General features: G+C 42.2%; 1 protein-coding gene and 1 non-coding gene across 4 annotated transcripts in view; both read left to right on the top strand.

Moving 5' to 3' along the window:
* The window catches only part of Yeats2 (YEATS domain containing 2), an 87396-nt gene that overhangs the window by 58257 nt on the left and 5327 nt on the right, over nucleotides 1–23812 (top strand). For all 3 annotated transcript variants that reach the window (XM_021638535.2, XM_021638533.2, XM_021638534.2), the window contains 12 exons: nucleotides 1464–1722; nucleotides 3610–3771; nucleotides 5121–5299; nucleotides 5931–6089; nucleotides 9852–10028; nucleotides 12500–12680; nucleotides 13732–13860; nucleotides 14853–14951; nucleotides 18667–18769; nucleotides 19856–19929; nucleotides 21881–21960; nucleotides 22972–23173. In XM_021638535.2, the coding sequence (XP_021494210.1) occupies nucleotides 1464–1722; nucleotides 3610–3771; nucleotides 5121–5299; nucleotides 5931–6089; nucleotides 9852–10028; nucleotides 12500–12680; nucleotides 13732–13860; nucleotides 14853–14951; nucleotides 18667–18769; nucleotides 19856–19929; nucleotides 21881–21960; nucleotides 22972–23173 (1804 nt within the window). The remainder of the gene's footprint in view (nucleotides 1–1463; nucleotides 1723–3609; nucleotides 3772–5120; nucleotides 5300–5930; nucleotides 6090–9851; nucleotides 10029–12499; nucleotides 12681–13731; nucleotides 13861–14852; nucleotides 14952–18666; nucleotides 18770–19855; nucleotides 19930–21880; nucleotides 21961–22971; nucleotides 23174–23812) is intronic.
* LOC132648881 (U6 spliceosomal RNA) lies at nucleotides 8788–8894 on the top strand. The gene has a single exon (XR_009587266.1). It is a non-coding gene; the product is annotated as a U6 spliceosomal RNA (small nuclear RNA).

Genomic DNA, 23812 nt, shown 5'->3' on the forward strand with positions numbered 1-23812 from the left:
AGAAAGCAGGGCCTGTTGTGATAATCAGTAGGTAAAGGTGCTAGGACAGGACCCGCATGGTGGGAGAGAGCTAATTCCCACAAGTTGTCTTCCCAATCTCTGATCTCCACACGTTCAGGCACATGCACACAAAATATACATACATAACAATAAATTAATGAATCCAGGCGGCTTACATTTCTTGTAGACATCTAAAAATACTCATTTGATATTTGTGTGTGTGTGTTAGTATGGGCACACATGTAGCACAGCATGTAGGTATAGCCACAGACAACTCTGGAGTTGGTTTCCTGCTTCCAACTCTGTGGGCTCCAGGGATGTAACGCAGGTTGTCAGGTTGATAAGGCAAACACCATTACTCACTGAGTCATCTCACCAGCCCTAAATTATCTCTCCAATTGCTTATTCTGTTAGAACAAGCTGCTTAATTTTTTTTTAATTAAGAAGTGACTTTACTTTTAGAAACCAGTTACAACTTAGTTCACTTGGTGCTGGAATTTTTTTTTATTAGTAGGCCTGGAGATATAACTCATGTGGTAGAGCATGTACCTAGTATGCACAAAACACCCTGGATTCAATACCCAACACCAGGTAAATTGGACACAGTGATACTTTCCTGTAATCCCAGCACACAGGAAGTAGAGCAAGAGATCAGAATTTCCAGGTCACCCTCAACTAGATAGCAAGTTTGAGGACAACCTAGGATACATGGAACCCAGTCTTAAAAAGGTTATTTTCAATTAAGTATTTTGGTTTAAATGTTGCCTGTTTTATCAAATATTTGCCTTTAAGGAGGGAAGGATTGGGAAAATAAGGAGGTTATTTTTCCCAGAATCAGATGGAAAGCTGTCACATGGTGAGGAAAGAAAAGATCACACAGATGGACAAACTACAGAACTTATGAGAATAATCTCTAAATGGGGTAGAGTTCAAATTCGTGAGGAAGTTGATTGCAGTTCTCATAATGTGATGTTGAAATCACCTGCCTCTCCAGCAGCAGAAAATACTTACGTAGACTGTGGTATTCCTGTTCGGCTCTACACTTGGTCAGCTGAAAGTGATAATAAATATAGCACTGGAAAATGCTTACATTACCTGTTAATATAAGACTGTACAGCATAATCTCAGTTCTGTGTTTATTAAAGTAAACATTAAAAGGAATTGGAAGTAAATACATTACGAATATTTTATTTCTGTGTGAGAATTGGACTTTGAAATATAAAGTATTCCTCTTACGGTCAAAACTTTGAAAAGCAGCTACCACTCACTAAGCTTTTGTTTTATGGCAATACTCAAACCATAAGAGATGCTTTTCTTACGTTTCCAGGAGCCTTTGTTTGGGACAGTTAGACTTCTGTGTGGTACCACTCTACCCGCCCCAACCCCTGCTATTGCTTTGTTCTGACTGGAGCAGAGTTGCCTGTGGAAAGTGACGTTGTTTGACTGTCTTCTGTCTTGAACAGGTTGTTGGTGTGCCTGTAGGCTCTGCCTTACCTTCCACCGTGAAGCAAGCTGTGGCAATCAGCAGTGGCCAAATCCTTGTTGCAAAGGCCAGCTCTTCCGTCACCAAAGCAGTTGGTCCAAAGCAAGTTGTGACCCAAGGAGTTGCCAAGGCGATCGTGAGTGGAGGTGGGGGGACCATTGTGGCTCAGCCAGTGCAGACTTTAACCAAGACTCAGGTCACAGCTGCCGGGCCACCGAAGACTGGCTCCCAGGGCTCAGGTAACTGACCTTCATTAAGGACCTTTCAGCTATCACTGTGTGGAATTAGCAGTGATTTGATTTGCTATTGGGTTCTAATGAGGGAAGCCACATTAGTTGTACTGTCAGTTTGTTTTCAATATTTTACACAGAGATCTTTTAAGTTTTTATTTTATGGATAGACTGTAGTTTTCTTTGTACACAAAATAAAAACTAAAGGTATTCCTGATACTGCCTTCAGGTCACGACTCATTCTCCCACTTTGAGTTATGCTCCAGACTTAGAACTCTGGCATGACCTGTGTTGGCAGTATTTGAAATGGGTAACTAGTGAACTCTACCAAGCAGAAGTGTGAGCACCTCAAATAAGCTTTAACCCTTAATGTTTCTGAGAGCATAAAAACAAAAAGCCAAACTATTACATGTTTACTCTATAAGTCTTTTGTTTTTGAGGTTTATTTATTTTTATTCTATGTGTGAGACTGTTTTGCCTGCATGTATATACGTGCATGGTATGTGTGCCTGATGCCCATGGAGGCAAGTATCAGGTTGCCTATAACTAGAGTTACAAACAGTGCTGGGAGCAAATCCTAGGTCTTCTGCAAGAGCAGCAAATGCTCTTACCTGCTGAGCCATCATGGCAGTCCTTTTTTGGAAGTCTTGATGCGGTTGGTGAATGAGACCTGAGAAGAGAAAAAGTGTAGCCAAACTGGAGATTTCGGGGCTGGTAGAGTTCCTGTTGTAGTATTAAAATAGGCAAAGAGGGGACTGGTGGAAAGGTGGCTCAGCCATTAAAGGTGCTTGCTCTTCCAGAGTTCAGTTTTATAACACCCAAATGAATAATAAATCTTTAAAAAGCTTTAATGTTAGAAAGCTTTGTATGGTCAATAAATAAGCCTTATTTCCTTCTGTGGCCATAGCACCTAACAAGAGTTAGCTGCACTAAGTCTTTGTTAAGTCATGCCCACAGATACTTCTCAGACCAGGATTCTCCCGCCTGTTTCTACTGGCTCAGCGATAGCTGCTCTGTGCTGGCTCCTTTTACTATTCACGTAGGAGTTGTGCGCAGTGCCTTAGTGACACTGAAAATAATTTCCTGTAGTCTAACAAAAGTTTCTCCAGTAAACTTGTTGTTTTTAGTTCAAAAAACAATTGGGGGATTATTTATTTTTATTTTATGTATATGGTGTTTTGCTTTCATAAGTATCTGTGTACCCTGTGCGTGAAGTATCCGCAGAGGCCAGAAGAGAGTCATATCCCCCGGACCAGGAGTTAGAGATGGTTTTGAGTTAGAGATAGGTGGTGGGAATTGAACCCAGGCCATCAGGAAGAACAGTCAGTGCACTTGAATTGCTGATACATCTCTCCAACCCCTAAAATAATAAGTGCATAAGAGCCTGGCTTGGTGGTTCATATTCATAACCCCAGCACGTGGGAGAGTCATGAATTTGAATCCAGCCTGCTGTCTATGTGAGACCTTTTTTTAAAAGCAGGGGAGGAGGCAAAAGATAGAAATGCCAGGCTCTGATGGCACACACCTTTAATCCAGCACTCCGGAGAAAGGGCCAGGCGAATCTCTTGAGTAAGAGACCATCCTGGTCCCAGAGTGAGTCCCAGCTGGTCAGGACTACACAGAAAAACCCTGTCTTAATTTAAAAAAAAAAAAAAAAAAAAGACGAAGAAGAAATGGTCAGGGCTTGTGGAAATGGACTCAACAACATGCAAAATTTGTGGAAGGCTTTTCTAGTATGTAAATTATTTTTAGTTTAGGACATTTAGGGAATGAACTAGGTTTATTCTTTGCCAGTGTTTTTAAAATATGTATATTATTGCTCCATGTTTTAATTTTAGAATGTTACCTATAGTTGATTATCTTCTTGTTTTTCCTCTCCTCACCTCATCATTTTAGTAATGGCAACCTTGCAACTACCAGCCACTAATTTGGCCAACTTGGCAAATTTGCCTCCGGGCACTAAGCTGTACCTAACCACGAACAGCAAGAACCCCTCAGGAAAAGGGAAGCTGCTGCTGATTCCTCAAGGAGCCATCCTGCGAGCTACAAACAATGCCAGTTAGTCCATCATTGCATCCTTTGGTCCCTGAGCCTCTGCATGGGTTCATCTTGTCGAGCTGAGGGTCTTCCGTAACTGAGCCAGGAAGCGTTTCTGTAATTCTGCTTGATGGTGTAATGGAAGAATTTGCCTGAGTGGATTTTGCACATACTTTGACTGGAAAGTGGATTTAAATAATCATAGTCTTAGGCAGTGACACTGTTGTTTGGGGTTTTCTGCTTGCAGTAGCTGGGTTGTTTTCTTCTGAAGCAGATGTGTTGGGATTTGACCCTGTGGTAGTTTTTAGTTTTATTACTCAGTTTGGAGGTGAAATTAGAATTCCAGGTTCAGTCTAAGTGTGTGTCTTAAAGCCCCAAGGAAACCAAGTAGTTTATTTAGTTACATAAAACTTTGGCTTCAACAGTGTGGTGTTGGGGAATGTGGATTTCCTTCTGAATTGAAGTATAAAGGTACAGTAGCCAGCCTCATTAGAAATGACTTGTCTGTTGATAATCCATCTTAAATGACCACACTCTTGTCATGCCCCCAGTCAGTGCTTAGATTGGAGAAATGACTGATCCTTGCTTGCCCAGTGCATTGTGTAAACCACTTGCTATTTCTGTAATGGGTTGTTGCCACTTATTCTGGTATATTCTTCTCATACCCAAGTAGTGCAGGGTCAAAAAGATAGGTAAAGAAAGGCCAGCCTCCGTATTCCACCATGGAAGCAGAAGGCATCTCTGGTCTGCACTGTCCTCAGGGTCACAGACTATTGAGAAGGATTATGCTTACTGTAATCAAGGGGGGGTATTGTTGAATATCTGTGTAGAGGCCAGGTACATCACCAGCATGGAAGGAAAAGACTGTGAAGTGAGATCTGAAAAAGACTTGGGAACATAGAGCCAAAGATGGCTAAACACATGTTTAGAAAATATTAGCATCTGCTCTCATCTTATGCAGTTAAATCAAAATGCTATCAAAGATAAAATTTTCACTGTACTCAAAAAGTGCTGTTCTTGAAAGTATCAGTCAAGTGTCCTCTATCTGGAATGCTTGGGACTAGAATTTGATTTTTTTTTTTAAGACTTTAGAATATTTATTTGGATTTTATCCAGTAATCATGTGTAATCCAACAGAATCTGAACTCTAATATGCACTATAATCCAGGACTTTTAGTATTACTTCAGGATCCAAATGTTTTGAATTTAAGATTTATAGATTATAAATGCTAAAGGTGTAGAAGGATTTGGCCTCTCTCATGGATAAGCAGGCCACAGAGAAATGGTAGTGTGGGCAGAGCATCGGTGCCCATCCGTCTTTCCTGTTGAGCTACTTCCTGTGATGTTCCTGTCACTCATTGTGCTTGCAGACCTCCAGTCTGGCTCGACTGCTGCTGGTGGCAGTGGCAGCAGCGGTGGTGGTGCAGGAGGGGGAGGCAGTGGAGGTGGCGGTGGCAGCGGAACAGGAGGAACCCCAAGCACCACTGGCCCAGGAGGGGTGTCCCAACACCTGACTTATACATCCTACATCCTCAAGCAAACTCCCCAGGTCTGGGAAGTGTATACCTGATCTTGTAAATTATTTAACTACTTGATAAGTGCCTTTAATTATTGTTGATTTCCCCTTACCATTTTAGCCTATTATAAATCTGTACTGTTTTGAGTTTGTTTTGTTTTGAGAGGTGAAAAGCTAGGTTCAGAAAGACTTAAATAATTGAATTAAGACCTTCCTGCTAAATAAATGGTAGAGTCTGGATTTGAACCCACTTCTTTCTGCCCCAAAGAAAGATTCTGCTATGCTAATTTTCCCCGCCCAGTCCATGATGTGTAATAAGCAGTATTAATGTACAATTGAAAAGTCTGCTTTTTCAAAGGCAAAGCCAGAGACAGTATCAGGCTATGGTGTTCCTTCTTCTTGATGCCCAAGTCTTTATCCTCCTCCAGGGCTGTAGTCAGATTTGGTCCAGACATTCTCATTGAAGAGGGTCGGAATAAATCCAGTTGCATTTTTAAACCCACTCTGCAACTGCAGTGCAGTCAAGTAGGGTGGGTTTCCTAGTGACACTCATTTGGCCTCCACTTGAGATGTGTTGTGTAGAGTGCAGCTGAGACATTGCAGCTTGTAGTTGGAGGCAATCGGAGTTTAATGTATTTTAGTGAATTTTTTTCCCCCAACGTAGGGTACATTTTTAGTTGGCCAACCATCACCCCAAACACCTGGAAAACAACTGACTACTGCATCAGTTGTTCAAGGAACACTGGGAGTCAGCTCATCGTCTGCACAGGGACAACAGACATTGAAAGTCATCTCTGGACAGAAAACTACTTTGTTTACACAGGTAAATACATACCCATCTACATGCTTAATGCAAACTTTGGAAAATCCTAATGAAGCTGAGGTTACATAGGAAATTAAACAGCTCAGAAAAAGATTAAACCTCAGGTTTAGGAATGTATAATTAGAATGAGGAAAAATTAATATCAAGGGTTGTTCAGATATGTGAGTGGTACAACCTTGTATAATGATAGAGGGTAAATTTGATGGTAGAGGCCAAAGGGGGAACATGGCTAACTACAGAGGCTTCCACAGAAGACACAGGCTGCTCAACACATGGGCATTTCTGTGGAGGGCTTTCACGTCAGAGGCCATGGTTAGTGGACTAGATTACTTCAGCCACAATACAACATACTAAGTGCTATGCTATGTTGGCCTTTGTTTAAAAAGAAAAAAACTTTTATTTACATTTCTTATATATTTTTTTCTCCCTATTCCACCCCAGTCCCTTCCAACACCCCAACCCCAGGAAGGAGTGAGAAAGGATTAGTGGAAGAGGGGCCATAGGTCGCTTAAGTGCTTCCTGCTGGTTAGGGTCATAGGATTCCTTGGAGCCAGTCCAGTCCTCGTTTCAGTAATCTCCAACTTCTTGTCACACAGCAACTAGGAATAGCAAGGGAGAGGCAGGAACAGCCTTGATCTTTCTCCTGCTCCACTCTCAGGGCTCTGGCATTTATTCTCTCTCCAGAGTCCTCAGATTTAAGCTGTCTGCAGCTGGCAAAAAGCTCTTCTCAGAGCCAGCATGAGGCAAACAGTCTGCTACTGTGGACTGTCTGAATCAGTCCCACATCCCACACCTGGGACCAAAACAAAAACATGTCTATATCCACAACAGTGATAGATTGGGGAACACATTTTCTACAGCATTATTTTGTTTGGTTTTTTTCGAGACAGGGTTTCTCTGTGTAGCCTTGGCTGTCCAGGTTGGCCTTGAACTGACAGCAGTTGGCTTGCCTCTGTCTCCCATAGTGCTGGGATTACAGGCGTCAGCCACTATGCCCAGCTTCTGCACATTCTTATATATAAAACCAAAGAAACAATGACAGGGTTTTGACTGGGTGCAGGACTTCATAATCTTCCATGAGAAGATCATGAATCACAGGAGCAGAGAGGTGTAGAGCATTATGAAGGTGCCTTTCTCAGAATGTAGGTAACTGGGTCCTTGGTTTTGTTTTTCTTTTGTCAGATAGTTACATTTTCTGTCCTTTGTATTAATTATAATGCTTCTAGCTTTTTTAAGTTTGTCACATTGTTTTCTTATGTATTTCTGGAGCAAACCATACTTGGCTTTCATGTTTCATCCTTTATTAATGTGGAATTTAATTCAATAGATTTTGTATAGCATTTTTCAGGAGACATTATCAGTGGTTATTATTTGTCTGGTTTCCTTAACAACAACTTTAATTTATTGAATGAATAAAAGACCATTGCTGTTGTTTCTTTGTGAAGTTTTGGGGGCTTGTTTTCTCTTTTGTAGTTACTTGTTTGTTTACTGGGCTCATCAGCCAGCTTTTGAACACAGACAGTTGACTTTTTTCTATCATTTTTATAATTTTGGTACTGGGAAGATATAGTAGGTTGTGTTTGGTTTACTGTTCTCAACTTGTGTACGCTTTTCACTGCTGTGACAAAATGGCTAACACAACTTGAGGGAGGAAGAAAAAGGTTTTATTTCCGCTCACAGTTCTAAAGTACAGTCTAAGGTAGACATCATGGCTGCCAGAATAGGACTCAGCTGGTCATGTTGCCTTTCTAGTCAGGAAGCAGATGGGTAAGTGCTAGTGAGATTACTTTCTTTTTATGCAGCCTTAGCCATGGAGTGGTAGCGCCCACACTTGGAGCAGGGCCTCTCATTTCAGCTGACTTCATCTAGGTAGTCCTTCATAGACATCAGAAGTTTGTTTTTTGTGTTAACTCCAAATCCTAACAAGGTAACAATCAAAACTGACCACATTATGAAATAATTTTTATTTAGGGATCAAAACAAAGATCCACAGTGAAGATTGAATGACATGAATATTTATGCATCAGACTGTTGATGACAAAATATAAGGCATGAAGACTAATAGCAACATAAAGGGAACTTACATGGGCTGGAGAAATGGCTCAGCAGTTAAGAGCTCTGGCTGTTCTTCCAGAAGAGCTGGGTTTTGTTTGCAGCACCCATACAGCTCACAACAGGTGATCTCTAACCCCAGGTCAGAGGATCCAGTGCCGCCTTCTGGCCTCTGTGGGCACTGCATGCCCATGCTACAAATACACTCATGCTGGCAGAACATTGAGGCACATAAATAAAATAAATAAATCTTTAATAAAGTGAAAGAACTTAGAATTATAAGAGGGGAAACAATTTCTTTCTTGAGACAGGCTCTTTCCATATAAAACAGACTGAACTTGAACTCACAGAGACCCTCCTGCATCTGCTAACTGTGCCGGTTATCCTGAATTCAATTCTCACCATCAAGCCAATAATAATGGTAATAATAACTGAGCATGCCTGTAACGTGGGCTGTTAAGGCAAGAAGATGGTGAGCTCAAGACTAACCTGGGTGCATGATGAGACTCTCCAAAAAAAGTTGAGTCGGCATGATGTAGTGTTTTCTGTTCTACTTTAAAGTAAGGATTTAGGGTGCCAGACGCTCAGTCCCAGAACCAGACTGAGTTGGGGCCTTCAGATTCTTGTTTTAAGAAATCAAAAGAGTGTGTTCGCTTCGGCAGCACATATACTAAAATTGGAACGATATAGAGAAGATTAGCATGGCCCCTGCACAAGGATGACATGCAAATTCGTGAAGTGTTCCATATTTAAAAAAGAAAGAAACTGAAAGTGAAATTTGTGGACCGCAGTGGCTAAGTTTTAGAGAGAAGTATTTGTTGACTGGACTACATGGCACATGCCTTTAATCCTAGCATTTAGGAGGACGAGTCAGGCGGGGCTTTGTAAGTTTAAAGCCAGCCAAGGCTACACAGAGATACCCTACCTCTAAAGAGATAAATAGATAAATAAAAAATAATACGCTCACTCTATATCTGTCTTAGAGCACCATTAAATTTCCTAAGTGAATCTTGTCCCACCCAGGTTTAATATCTTATGTTAAAAGTCTACCTGTCCTGGGCAGATAGGTAAGAGGACGCAGGAATGAAGAACTGAGTTCATATCCCCAGCATCCATGTAAAAAGAGATGGAGGCACTCGGGGTAGTAGCCTGTTCAATCCACAGAACCCATGTAAAGGTGGAAGGAAAGAACCAACTTCACAGAGTATGGCATGTGCACAAATGCCCCCCACCCAAAATAATAGTAATTAAAATGGTTTTTAATTGGGCATGGCCATGCACATGTGACCCAGATGAAGACCCCAGAGGCGCAGGCGCTGAAGGATGACTGGGAGCTGACCACTAGTCTAGCTCCAGGGTCACTGGGAGACCCTACTGACCCTAGTTCCTAGAAACTAAGGCAAAACAACCCTGGCTTTCATATGTGCACATACATTACATCACACACCAAACAATAAGCCGCAGAATGCTTGATGAAATTTAAGAAAACACTGGGTCTGGTCTCTTTTGAAGATACTAATTACAATTAGTAAAAATATATTTGTTTCATTTGATTGTAAGAGAACCTCAGAGGTTGTAGAATTTAGCTTGTTGGAAGGGTTCATACATTACCCCCCAGAGTCTTGATTGGCAAAACTTTCTTAAATGTTTTCAAATGCAGATGAGAACTAAGTTGTGCAACGTTGTCACTCAACCTTTTGATTGCTGCAGGCAGCCGGTACTGGGCAGGCTTCCCTGGTGAAGCTGCCTGACAACACCCTGAAGTCTGTGCCAGCTGCTTCACAGCTCGCCAAGCCCGGGACCACAATGCTGCGAGTGGCAGGAGGCGTGATCACAACTGCTCCCTCCCCGGCGGTGGCCTTCTCAACAAACGGTGCCGCACACCAGGTGGGGGACAGCAGCACAAAGTCCACTGTGAACATGAAAATGGGTAAACGGGACGGCTGCGGGCTTTTGAAAGCCCGAACTGTTGGTTCTTCTGAAAATTCAAGTATAGAATTCACGCAACCTGAAACATACCATTTCTAATATGTAGTTCATGGTTCTTATTTTATTTGCAGGGCTGACTAACTCATCATCAAGTCCCAGAACATTTCATTGTCCCCAAAAGATAGCATACCAATCAGCAGCTCCTTTCTAATCCCCTTCCCTCTGGCCCTATGCGGAACACTCAGCTTCCTTTTCTATCTTTTCATTTTTATTTTAGGTAGGTGTGGGTGTGGGTTTGGAGATCAGAGGCAACTTGCAGAAGGCTGTTCCCTCCTTCCACTGTCAGGCCTTGGCATCAAACTCTGATTGTTACTCATGAGCCACCTTAACTGCCCAAGTCTTTCTAGGTGGATTTTCCTGTTTAGAGAATTTTATATAAATGTAGTATTGTACATGGCCTTTCATATCTGGCTACTTGTGCTTAGTGTGAATTTTATTTTGTTTTGACACAGTCTCCCTGTCTAGCTCATGCTGGTTCTTGCCTCTGCCCCATGAGTTGCCAGAGTTACAGGCATGCACCACCATACCTATCTACATGACGTTTTCAGGATTTTTCTACAATCTAACATTTATCAGGCTTCCATTTTTTATATCTAAATAATACTCAGATTTATGGATTTTTTTTTTTTCATTTTTGACAGTCAGGAATGCTGCTGTAGACATGTGTATACACATTCCATGCTTCTCATTTACAGAGCTAGGAGGAGAATTCCTGGCTCATACAGGGACAAAGTGGATGTGCCATTTTATGCTCCTGCTTTCTAAATCTTTGTGAATGTATGATGTATGGGTTCGTGCATTCCACTGTAATATAGGCCAGTTCTCTCCTTCCACTGTGGGTTCTTGGAATTGAACTCAGGTCACCAGGCTCTTGTGGCAAGCATCTTTATTATCCACAAAGCTATCTCAGCAAGCCACGTTTCCTTGATAAAATCCTGTGACCACAAATACTATTTTGATGAAGTCCTATTTGCTTGTTTTGTTTTGTTTCTTTTCTTTCTGGTTTTTTGAGGTTTTCAAGGTTTCTTTGGGTAGTACTGACTGTCCTGGAACTTGCTTTGTGGACCAGACTGTCCTAAAACTCAAAGAGATCCTCCTTCCTCTGGCTCCCAAGTGCTGGGACTAAAGGTGTGCACCACTAGGCTTGGCCCTGTTTTGTTTTCATTGCTTATTTGTTGTTGTATCTAAGAAGCTGCTGCTTAGCCATGCTTCTCGTCTTAATTTGCTCCTTCTTGAGTTGGCTACAGTTTTTTATATCAGGTTTCAGAACTAAGCTTCATTCTTTGTGTGTAAATACCTAGCTGATCCAACATCATTTGTTGAGAATGGTTTTGTTTCCCCTTTAAACTGTGTCTGTCAAGCCGGTGGCAGCTGCTTCTCTTGTGCTTGATCATGGTTGTGCTCCTGAACCTTGCAGCCCTTGGATGCCATGTTCACCATTGCCACTTTCTTTTGGCTCTTGAAGTGTTCTGCAATGTACAGTTGTTCTAGTCGAAGTTTTTTGCAGTACCCTCCCTTTCGAGTCTTGCTGTATTATCATCCTCCCTCTCAGTTGTTTTAGTAAACCTCATTTTATTTCACTTACACACTCTGAAAATATGTCCTACTTTTTTGGCATTGAATAGCCTTTCCTAAAGTTATATAAGGCTGGCAAGGTGGCTCAGCAGGTAAAGGCTCTTGTTGAGCAATGCTGGAAGCCACATTTGGATCCCCAGGTAAAGAGGAGAACCCGCTTGTCTTCTGTTCTCCACGTGCCCTTACTTATACACACCCACACACTGTTAGTAAATCCATTTTTTAATTTAAACTATATTCAGTAAACCTTTTTTATTTAATAGCTGCAAAGATAATTTTCCTGGCCTATGATATGTAAAAATACAGGAACTACTAAATTAGAGAAATCATCCTATTTGTGTGTGAATGTGAGGTTACAGGTATATACCATATCCAATTTATGCCATGTTACCAGTCAAAACCAGGGCTTTGTGCAAAATAGTGTTCTATTAAGTGAGCTACATCCTCATGCTCAAGAAACCATCACATATAAATAAAAATAAATCTTTTAAATTTTTTTTAAAAGGAAACTTTTGAAATTGCATGCCATGGGCTAGGAGTTATAAGGGCATTTGCCACCCAGCCCGACAGGAGGAGAGAACTGACCTTAAAAATTGTCCTCACGCACCTTCACCTGAGTGCCATGGTACACATACCTACATATGTAAACATGGACTTTTTAATTTAAAACAAAATAACACGACATGTTTTACATAGTGGTAACTAAGAGTTGTTTATTGGTGGGCTGTGTGTGGGCTGCTGCCCTGTGTAACTTACACTGCTGTCTTCCTGATTTCACTCCTGTCTCTGAGCAGTCTGAAGGATCAGGCCCTGTTTCCTCCTCTGTTGGTTCTATAATCAAAACTCCTGGGCAGCCACAAGTGTGTGTAAGCCAGGCCACCATGGGAACCTGCAAGGCCACAGCTCCCGCTACCGTCACTGCGGCATCCCTGGTGTCCACACCAGGCTCCATCCCTGGGAAAGCCACGGTATCCGGTAAGTACCATGGCGTTCCTTCTCTAAGTCTTCCATTAGGCCAGACTGTTTGGAAGGTGTTGGTAGTTTATATAAAACATCATTAAATACTCCAGAAGTACTTTTCAAACAGCTACTTTTAAAAACCACATTTAGTGTTGGGGGTATGGGAATGAGAGGACAATTATGGAGTTGGTTCATCAGGCTTGGCAGCCAGCACGCATACTCTTCATGTAGTCCTGGCTGTCTTGGAACTCATTGTATAGACCAGGCTGGCCCAAACTCTTCAGGAAGAGAAATCTTCCTGCCACCACTGCCATCATTTAGACAAGCCTTTTGAGGTGCTTCCTTTTCTTCTTTTTTTCAAGTCCTGCCTCAAAAACAGAACAACCTCTCTTTTCCAAAGCTGGGCCCCAAGAAGGTTAAGGAAGCCAGGCCTTCAGTGTATACATTCTCTTACATAAACACTGAAATGGTTTTCAAAATAATAATAATAATAATTGTTAAAGTAAATAATCAAAGAGGGTGGGCAAGCAAGGGCACTCAGTGAGCAGTAAGTGACATTTAACACGACTTAGTGTTCAGTCAGAACCTTCGTCCCTTTTTTGCTTTCAACTGCTTATCATACAATATCTTATATTTATGGTTGTGAGCCTAGCCTTTAATGGCTAGGCTGTCTCTCCAGCCCATCATACAGTATCTTGATTAAAAAACTGGGTCATACTCCAAAGGACGTATCTAAGCAGCATTTACTGTTTGCTGACTGGCCCTGCTTTGCCTCCTTCTATACCTTTCTGTTAGTTTGCAGAATTTGTTCTGTTTTTTTGTTTGTTTGTTTGTTTTGTGTGTGTGTGTGTTTGTTTCAGGACAAGGACACTTGAGAAATAAATTATTGTATCAGTTTCATTGTAAAATCTCTGTCATCCATTGCCTCCTGCATCCAACTTTGTATTTAGTAAAGGCTCATTGTCCTGCAAACTTCCTTGTGGGAGAAACCTGGGGTGGCAGAGACGACAAGAGCTTGAAGAAAGTGTCTGACCCGTACTTGGTATTCTCTTCCGATTTACCTTAGGATTGTTGAAGATTCATTCTGGTCAGTCCAGTCCCCAGCAGGCTGTCCTTACAATTCCCAGCCAACTCAAGCCACTAAGCATCAACACCTCTGGTGGAGTGCAGACTGTCCTGATGCCTGTGAATAAAGGTGCGTTCCACCCTTGTCCTGCCTGGCCTTTAACTTTTAAATTATATTTTGTTTGTTCATGTGCTTAAGGGTAGGCGTGTGTGTGAGGTTAGAGGACAACCTGCGAGTTAACGTGTCCTCCTACAGTGTGAGTTCCAGTTGTTGAACTCTGGTATTTATGATGCCTGGTGGCAAGCACCTTTGTCCCCTGAGCAGTTTTGTTGGCCCCAGCTGCCCATTTATAAAGATATGTCAGAAGGAGTAGTTTGAACATTTCTGAGCCTTGCATTTATTCGATTCTTATTTTCTTAGTTTACTAACATGGCCCCGTGTCCATAGTGGAGGGTGGAGTGCCGTTATCCCGTCACCAGCAGAGAGCACAACCCAAAATTGTGGTGTCCATTTAAAACAGCCTTGCACATGAAAGTAATAAAAATAACTTCTGTCTCTAAGGGAGACAGGATAGAAGGAATGTAAATGCCACAGGGTGAGGAGCAGGGCCGTGGAACTCTGTCTTCTGGATACACCATGGCCACTGCACTCAGGAGCCTGGATACACCATGGCCACTGCACTCAGGAGCTTGTTGCCACGGTGGTTGTCTGCACAGGGCTTACACAAAGCTGGACCTGTTAGTTCACAGGTCTAGGTGGGAAAGGGCCTATAAGCCCAGCCCTTCCACGGGGCCACCTATTGACAGTTGATGGCTACTGAGAGAAGGGGAGTCGTCGTCATCAGTGGTTTAGCCACTGGTGAGTTGCCCGTGCTCCAGTAGATAGCTCCATACCAATGCCCATGCGTGCAGTGTTGGTTAAACTCAATCTCAAGACAGAAAGAAAAGGCAGTGGGAGCAGCTTGCTGGGAGTCGGGGGAGCTGGTAGGGATATAAAGGGATAAGAGAAATGGGGGTGTACGTGTGTCCAGAATGTGTTATATGTATGTATAAAATTGTTGAATAAATTAAACAACTGCTAATTTCTGTCGCTATTATATCTCTCTTCTTTCTGCTTCTTAGTGGTTCAGTCATTTTCTACCAGCAAATTACCCACCGTCCTGCCCATAGGTGTCCCAAGTCCAGCTGCCCCCAGCTCTGCTCCAGTAGCAATTACAAAAGGTATGTAGGCCCTCTCAATACTTTGTTCCAAAGTTTCATGCAGTACATAATGTAGTCTGAATGCTTTGAATTTCAGCCACTGTCAGCCAGTCCCTTGACAGCTGCATGGCAAGCATCTTTGTTACCGTCTAAGGTAAACTGACATTGAAAGGCATCAGGCATCATTTTTGCCCTTCAGTTTATAACTCAGTATAACCAAGTTGAGGAAAGTTACATAAATAGCAAACTGTGATTGGTAAGTGCAAGACAAGTGATGTGGAAAGTGACTACTAACTTATTACAGTCCAGTGTGTCTGGTCAGGGCTCAGAACTCTGTATGGGTTTGTATAAGAGAGCCCTTCAACTGTAGGGAGGTCAAGGGGTAAGCCAGCAGTGGAGACAAGTAGAGACAAGACTTAGGGATGCATTTAGGCGGCATAGTTTTGAGAAAGGGAACTTTACTAGGGAACAGACTGGGCTAGTAGAACATTCCTATTATAAGAATACATTAATAGAAAGTGGGTACAGTGAATCAGAGCAAACCTTTGTCATTTGTAAGACCTGTAGCAATGACAGGCTATCTATGTTCACAGCCTCCAGTATATTAGGCCCCAGTACCTGCTGCTTTGTGTATATAACACAATCATTGATTCTTATGTCAGTCTTTCAGTATAGCTGTCATACCCTAGATTGTGTTTGGAGATGTAGATACTTCAAGTACAGGAAGCAAGGAAGTTGACATTTGTACTAGGCTGCTTTTCAGTCATTCTGGGTTCCCATTGTCTTGGTAGGTAGATTTTTAATTTTCTAAATGTTCATTTAAAGCAGAATACAGCTGACAGTGATCCAGTACCTGATTTTGTTAGTAAAGCTTTTTTGGCACAAAGCCATTTCTATTCATTTTCGTATTATCTTTCAAACTCAGAGTTCAGTTCTGACCGTGTGACTCAACAAAAACTTCTAAGGGTTACATTGTGTAGGGAAGCATTTGTCTGCCCTTGAGCAGAAGATAGCTGTGGAAGCATTGATACCATTCTGCGTCAAGCTGATTCATTTAATTTTGGATCACGACAGACCATATTTTATTTTTGGGTTTTTAGTACATTAACTGTATGTGGGCATGCTGGCATGCACACAGCATGGCACACATATAGAAGTTTAAGGACAGTTGGTTCTCTGTTTCCACAATGTGAATTCTAGGGAACAAACTCAGGATGTCAGGATTGGCAGCAAGCTCTTTTGCCGAATGAGCCATCACACCAGCCCTCTATTTTAATTTTAAGCAAGGTAAAATGTGCAGTGAGCTGCAACATAGCAAAACCCTTTTTCAGTAAACCAAAAAGAGGGGGGACTCAGAAGTATCAAATATCAGTTAATGTAAAAAGGCAAAGATGGGACCAAAATAATGGTTCGGGGTCATTGTTTTGGCATAATAGATGAAGTTGGTGGAAAGAGAAAACCAGTTCCCACGTTGACCTCCCCATATGCCATGGTACGTGTATGCCTGTATACATACATATACATATATGCTAAACAACGTTAAAATAACAGAGGGCCAGATATAGCAGCTAGAGGGGTGGCTGAACAGTTAATAGGTCCTACTGCTCTTGCAGAGGACCTAATCTCAGATCCCAGCACGCATATCAAAAGGACACAGCTGCCTATAGCTCCCAGCCCAGGGAGAGCTAGCCTGATGCCCTCTTCAGTGGGAGCGAGCCCTCACAGTCCTGTTACACATACACCCATACCTATAAATTAAAATAATGAAAAGTTAAAAACAATGTTAGATTTGTAGGGACAACCCTAAACATTTTAGGTAAAATTAAAAGGAGATAAATAGAAGATTATGTCATAGTTCAAAGTGCAGGCACCTAAAATAAAAGAGCCAGAGTCAGACATGATGCTGTGCCTTATAACCTCAGCGTTTTGGAAGCAGAGGTGGACATCGGCTTTTTCGTGAGACACGAGGTAATTAATCAGGTTTTTGATAGTAGAACAATCTTGAACAGGAATCAGGAAGATTTAGGATAGCAGGTATGTGCACTAAGAAGCCTTTGAAGTAGTCAAAGATTATAAAGACTCTTGGAATAGAAAAGCACTCCCATGATACATACAGTCAGTGGGAGGGGTGGTCTTTTCCATGACCAGCAGGAGGGAAAGTGGACACATGATATCTGAAAGCAGGCACTCTCCTGCCTTACATTCAAGGATTACAATTAGTTTGAATTAGAAGATAGGCTCAAATGTGAAAGAGTTGAAAACTTTTTTTCTGTAAGAAAATATGAGGCATGGGATATAGAAAAAACAAAATGTTAGACTTTATTATGAGAACCTTGTTCCATCAGAGAATAGTGAAAGAAAAAGAAGTGAAGCCATTTACTCAAATACTTGCCATACATAGATTTAACAAAAGAATCTTACCTTGAATGTATAGCGACCACTCAAAATCAGTGTGAAAAACACTCTTCAATACTTCACAAGAAGAGGACATCCAAATAGCTCAAAGCCTGTGAGAATTTTTCAGCTTTATTAGTTACAAAGGAAACATAAACTAAAACCCTAGCAATGAAGCAGAAGCACCAAGAATTCAAATTTACACTGCACAAGAGGTTGTGGGGGATGCAACCAGAGCCTGGCTTAGCTGCTGGGGTCCCTGCATATACCACACATAGACATACCCACACGTGTACTTCAAAAAGTAGAGAGTGTCAAAGAGAGTGAAGGCAGGGAAACTGTAACACAAGAACCTACATCAGCATAGTTTTTGATTAAAGAAGACTAAGGAAAGAAAGACATCTCCTCTGAGATGCTGCTGTTTACTTACTAGAGTTAATACAGCCTGACAGTCTCCTTTGGAAGACAGAAGTACTTTAAACTTTGTAGTAGTTACACGTACACACACGTATGTATTTGTGTGTATATACATATGTGTGTAATGAAAATTTTGGGAATGAAACTCAAATGTAAACAAGAAATTGCTTTATGCTTCATATACCCCTTAAAGGTACAATCTGAAGATAATTTTAAATGGTAATTTTAATTAATTTTGTACACATTATAGCTATGTGTAATGGCTCACACCTGTCATCCCAGTGCTTGGGAGGCTGAAGCAGGAGGATTTTCATGAGATAACAGGCCAGCTGGTTCACAGAGGAAACTCTAGGCCATCCTGGGGCTGATGAGACCTTGTTTCAAAATACCTAAAACAACTTAATAGTAATAGTTTTGTGTACATGACTGGTTTCACCTGTGCAGTAGCATTTGAACAATTTTGAGCAATTGAACAGCTTTGAGTGTCGTCCAGTGGTATTAAAAGCTAGCTGTAATTAACTTGAAAATTGACAAACACAACAGGTCTGCTTTTTGCTTTCTTCCTAGTGTCTCAGAAAGTACTGCAGGTCCATAACTTTAGCTGGGAAGATGATACCAGAATGGACATATTCAGAACCAGAACAGTTGGCACTGTGTGCTAATGTTGGTCCTTGGGGGGATCGGTGAGAGGGGATTCAGAGCAGCATGGTATGGTGGGCAGTGCACCTGGAGTTGGCTCCTCCTGAGACCTAAGCTAACAGTTCTCTTGTGTGCTGAGCCAGTGAGGACAGGAACCATCTGGGGCTTCTGTCTGCTGTGTCCTCACACCTTAGAGGAAGTACCCTCAGTTGAGTTAATTTGTTCAATGGCTCAGGGTCTCCGCCACTGGCCCCTGACAGTTCTCTTTGTTGATCTTCCTTTGTAGTAAAGACTGAACCAGAAACTCCTGGGCCAAACTGTGTTTCACAGGAGAACCAGACAGCAGTGAAAACCGAAGAGAGCTCCGAGCTAAGCAACTACATCATTAAGTAAGTAGTCTTTTCCACACGGTTCCCTGTCTGTGATGCTTTCCAAAGTCTTTATGACAGCACAGGTGTATGTGGACAGTGAGTTAAGCTTGGGGGTGGGGGTGTTATCCTTGCAGGGTGAAGAGTTTAATTAATTACCATTTTTTCCTATGTGTATAGATGTTGTCTGCATGTATGTCTCTGTACCATTTGTATGCCTGCTCTCCAAGGAGACTAGAAGAAGGTGGCAGATCCCCTAGGACTAGAGTTTCATATGGTTGTGAACTACGTTGTCAGTGCCTGGGTCCTCTGGAAGATCACCCAGTTTTCTTATTCACTAAGCCATCTTTCTAGTCCCTGAAGAGTTTATTGTAGCCAGTGACATATATAACTTAAGGGCAGCACTTGGTCAGTAGCCATGGAGGCCTTTTGAACACACTTGAGCTTGCTGATGTGCAGTCTCTGCTGAATGGGGATAGTGTACTCAAGTGTAATCACCCCGGTGTTTGCATTTTTGTTCTGGGTAGTCATACACCCTCCCTGTGCTTCGTAGCAGCTTCTGCATAGTCGTGCACACCTCTTGCTTCTTCTAAAGATACTTCATTAGAGGTTTTCTCATCTCCAAATTAGGAACCTCTTTCTGACCATGCAGTTTGAATTGCTGGGAAGTTCTGGAGACAATAGAAACATGGTGTCTCTTAGCATGACAGATGGAGGCATCAATAACCCGAGATAGACATTTGCATAATAGCAGTTACCTTGCAAATAGATCTTGCTGCTAATTCTCAAATGTAGACAAAAAGTTCGGGATGTTTGTATGCCAAAATCTGTTATTGACATTTCTTTTTTAAGCATAAAATGTCTTTTAAGGAAGGAGATCTATACCAATGAATGGTGTTGCTTGCTCATAGTCCCAGGCCCGGGGGACTAGAGACAGGAACATCAGGAATTCAAGATCATCTGCAAATTTGAGGCCAGCTAGGCTACATGAGACCCTGTCTTTTAAAAAAAGAAGGAAGGAATGGAAACTACTTATTAGCAGAGGGAACTCGTGTGTGTGCCCATGAGAAGCCTGTAGTATTTACTGTCTTTGTTTACCCTTCTCAGGGTAGACCATTTGGAGACGGTCGAGCAGCTCCTGACAGCGGTAGTCAAAAAGATTCCATTAATTACTGCGAAAGGTAAGACAGTTCTTGACTCTCACGTGTAAACCACTTGGGATGTTGCCATGATTGTGACTTAGCCAGACACTTGTAGGAGTCTTGGGTTCACAGTATCTTGCTCACACCTGCTTAGACTTGGGGTGCAGGCAGTGCTGGCAGTGAAACAAAGAGCCCTGTGCCTGCTAAGCAGAACCTTACCACTCAGCTATTTTACCCCCACCCTCACTTAGTTTTCAATGACTTATAGTTTGATTGCAGAAGGAATTTTTTGTTGTTGTTCATATGTAACTTATAAATATGATGTATACACCATTGAGACGTGGACCCTCTATCTCTGAGGGATCTTATTTACATTTCGTTAGCCACAGTCTCTTGTGTAGTAGTGACAAAGAAACGACAATGGCACAAGGTTAATTAACTCATACAGTTCTTGGTGACTAGGCAGGTCCACACCCAGCTCTATGAGACTTTTGGGCCATTAATCTTTCTCTAGAATTTAAGATCACGTACTGTGTGGAAATGCAGTTTTGAAGCAGTCTGCTGTGTTGCCACCTGTGCTTAGTGGGGTGAAACAGCTTATGCCTTATCTGGGTTGCTCGGACAGAGTGGACAGCCCTTACTGAGGGGAGACTGGGTTTTTGCTTGTGGATGAAATCACCATGAGAATCAAGGGAGGTGTGTAGCAGTTTCCTGCCATGCCCATCATGAAATGATAAACTGACCACCTTGCTGATTTTTTTGCACCTATAGGAGTTGCTGGGCATGCAATTCCAGCTCTTTGATATGGCAAACAACATTGAGTTCAAAGCCTGCCTAGGCAACTTAGTAAGACCCTGTCTCAAATTTTTAAAAATATAAAAAAAGAGGGTTTGAAACTCGATGGTAGAACAGTTGTCTAGCATGTACAGGGTCCTTGGTTAGATCTCTAGCATAGGCTCCTAAAATAAAATATTGTTACTTTTTCTCATTTGAAGTTCAGAAAACTTTGAGAATTGTTTGGAGGTACTTACAAATTTACTTTCAATGATAGTTTTCCACTCTAGCAGAAAAGATTTGAAAATGTGTCTTAATTTGCTCCCCACCACACACCGTGTGTGTGTGTGTGTGTGTGTGTGTGTGTGCATGTGCGTATCTGTATCCCTCTCCCTTTCTCTCTGTCCACTTACATAAAAATACAGAATTTTAGAACTGCTAGAACTGGGCAGTTGAAGAACATATGTGATAGCTTACAGAGAGCACTGACGCCCAGAGAGGTGCTGTGGCTTACCCCAGGCTGCTTAATGAGCTGGTGCAAGGCAAAACCCTAGTGACCTCCACTGCACTCTTTTATCTGTTGCCTCTATCCATAGTGGAAATGTGTTGTTCAGTGGGAAGCATGTCACACAGAGAAATGGGGGTGTCCAGTCAGATGGCTTAGTGGGTAAAGGTTCTTGAGCTGCATAAAAGATTTCAGAGCCAGGCATGTTGGTGCATGCCTTAATACCAGCACTCAGGCAGGCAAATCTTAAAGTTGGAGGCCAGCCTAGACACAAAATAGATAGGACAAGATAGACCCTGTTACCAAAAAATAAAAAATAAATAAAACTAGAAATATAAAAAGTCATCAGAAGAGAGGCAGTCATGAGAACTGGCCAGAAGCTTGTGGCCATCCAGCCTGGAACCCACAGTTTAGCAGAAATGGGGATTAAGTTTTAGTCTTAATAAGATGGAGGAAGAGAGCCAGCCCTCAAGAGCTGTCATCTGACTTCCATGTGGCATGCAAATACCCATACTTGGATGCATATGTCACACATGCAGAATAATAAAATTTTTCTATTTTATAAAAGGAAATAAAGGAACTTGAAGACCGTCCTCCAGAAAACAAAAATTTGGTCTAAACCCTTTTAAAACTCTTTCTTCAGAGTCTGGAGTTCTGTGTTCTAAGTGACAGTGCCAGCTGTTACTCAGAGTCTGCGGGTCTGTGTTCTAGGTGACGATGCCAGCTGTTTTTCTGCAAAGTCTGTGGAGCAGTATTATGGCTGGAACATTGGGAAAAGGAGAGCTGCTGAGGTAAGATGTTTGCAGGCTAGATCTATAGCCCACAACTGAAATCCAGACAGCAAAGTAGAGGTGAACAAGACAAATTTACAATGTACTTCTTTAAGATGCTTCTTTGTAGACTGTTTCTCAGTCAGAAACTTTGTTCTTCTGGATCTCAGATATCTTTTGAAAGGCCTGCTCCCATACCCTTAGAAGTATCTCATATTTTCTTTTTTTAAAAATACTTACTATTTATACAGTATTCTTCCTGCATGAATGCCTACATGCCAGAAGAGAGCACCGGATCACATTATAGATGGTTATATGCCACCATGTGTTTGCTGGGAATTGAACTCGGGACCTTTCAAAGAACAACAAGTGCTCTTAAGCTCCGAGCCACTCCTGTAGCCCCCGTATCTCATATTTTTTTTTAAAAAAATGTATATCTCTTGGGGTGGAGAGTTGGCTTGACAGCAAGATGGGTGCTCTCACAGAGGACTCAGGTTCATATTCCAGCACCTGAGTGGCAGCTCACAACAGTCCATAACTCCATTTCCCAGGGACCCTAGCCCTCTTCTGGCCTCTTCACATACCAGGCACGCAAGCAGTGCACACACATACACATAAAATTAATTTCAAAATAATACTGAATTCAGACTTTTATGGAATACTTTTAAGAATAGTGTTGCCAGATGCAGTTAAATCATGAGAAAACAAAGAAGGACAGCATGTGCAGTGTAGCTAGGCAACAGTGAAAAATCTTATTGTTTGTGTGTGCATGCACACACATGCATGTGACTCCACACTTTGAAGGTCAGAAGACATGAGGAGCCATGAGACCATTTTCAGCTCATCTGGTTTCGTGACAAGCATCTCACCCCCGAGCCATCTTATTGGTCCCAAAAGAAGGGCTCTTATATTTTCTCCCTTTGTTGCTACAGACTAATAGAATCTGATTGTTTAGTTGTTCCGTTTATTTCAGTGCTCAGCTATCAGTTTTAAAGTTCAAGGATTTTAATTTTGGTTCAAAACCTTTTTAAGTGGCAAAGAGCAATGACGGTACGAAAAGTGTTACAAGAAATCCTGGAAAAGAATTCAAGATTCCACCACCTGACACCCCTAAAAACCAAGCAGATTGCTCACTGGTGCCGCTGCCATGGTTACACCCCACCAGACCCTGAGAGCCTGCGCCATGATGGGGACTCCATTGAGGATGTGCTGACCCAGATCGACAGTGAACCAGGTAGGCCCTTGTTGGCTGCCCACCTTCAGCCCTTCAGTTAGGGGTGCAGGAGGGCTGTTCTAGATGACAAGACCCTTTCTTCTTACCATGACAGACCAGTCCTTTGGAGCTGTTTATACCCAAGTGCTCCAGCCAGGAATGTTTACTTCAGGCCATCTGGTAGGCCTGCACTGTTCTTGTGGGAGTCCCCTCCACAACTTTACTTTGAAGATTCATAACCTGCCGACTTTCCCTCAGTGACTTCCCATTCTGTGTGACCATAGGAACTCCTAGTAGGCAACTCTGGCATATTGCCATGAAGATAGGGGTGTTACTGTACCCCAAAACGGGGGAGGATGTTGGAGACATATGAGAACAATTAACTAACAGTGTTTTAGGAAGTATAGTAAAGAAGCAGGCAACTGCTGAAAAATGATGTCAGGGGCAGGGCAGCATCTGACTGTGCCTTAAAGAATCAGAAGGGTTCAGCCACATTCACAGAGAAGTCAGAGTTCCCCACTCCATCTGGCTAAGTCTCTGCAGAATGCTCCCTGGGAACCTGGTGCTCAATGGTCTTTTCTCTCATTTCCGTTGACACATAGTGTCTGTGCTGAGAGGGTTAGTCGGCTTCTAGATCTGTGTCCTAGATGAGCAGAGACT

The sequence above is a fragment of the Meriones unguiculatus genome, chromosome 17 (genome assembly GCF_030254825.1).
Source record: "Meriones unguiculatus strain TT.TT164.6M chromosome 17, Bangor_MerUng_6.1, whole genome shotgun sequence".
NCBI lineage: Eukaryota > Metazoa > Chordata > Mammalia > Rodentia > Muridae > Meriones > Meriones unguiculatus.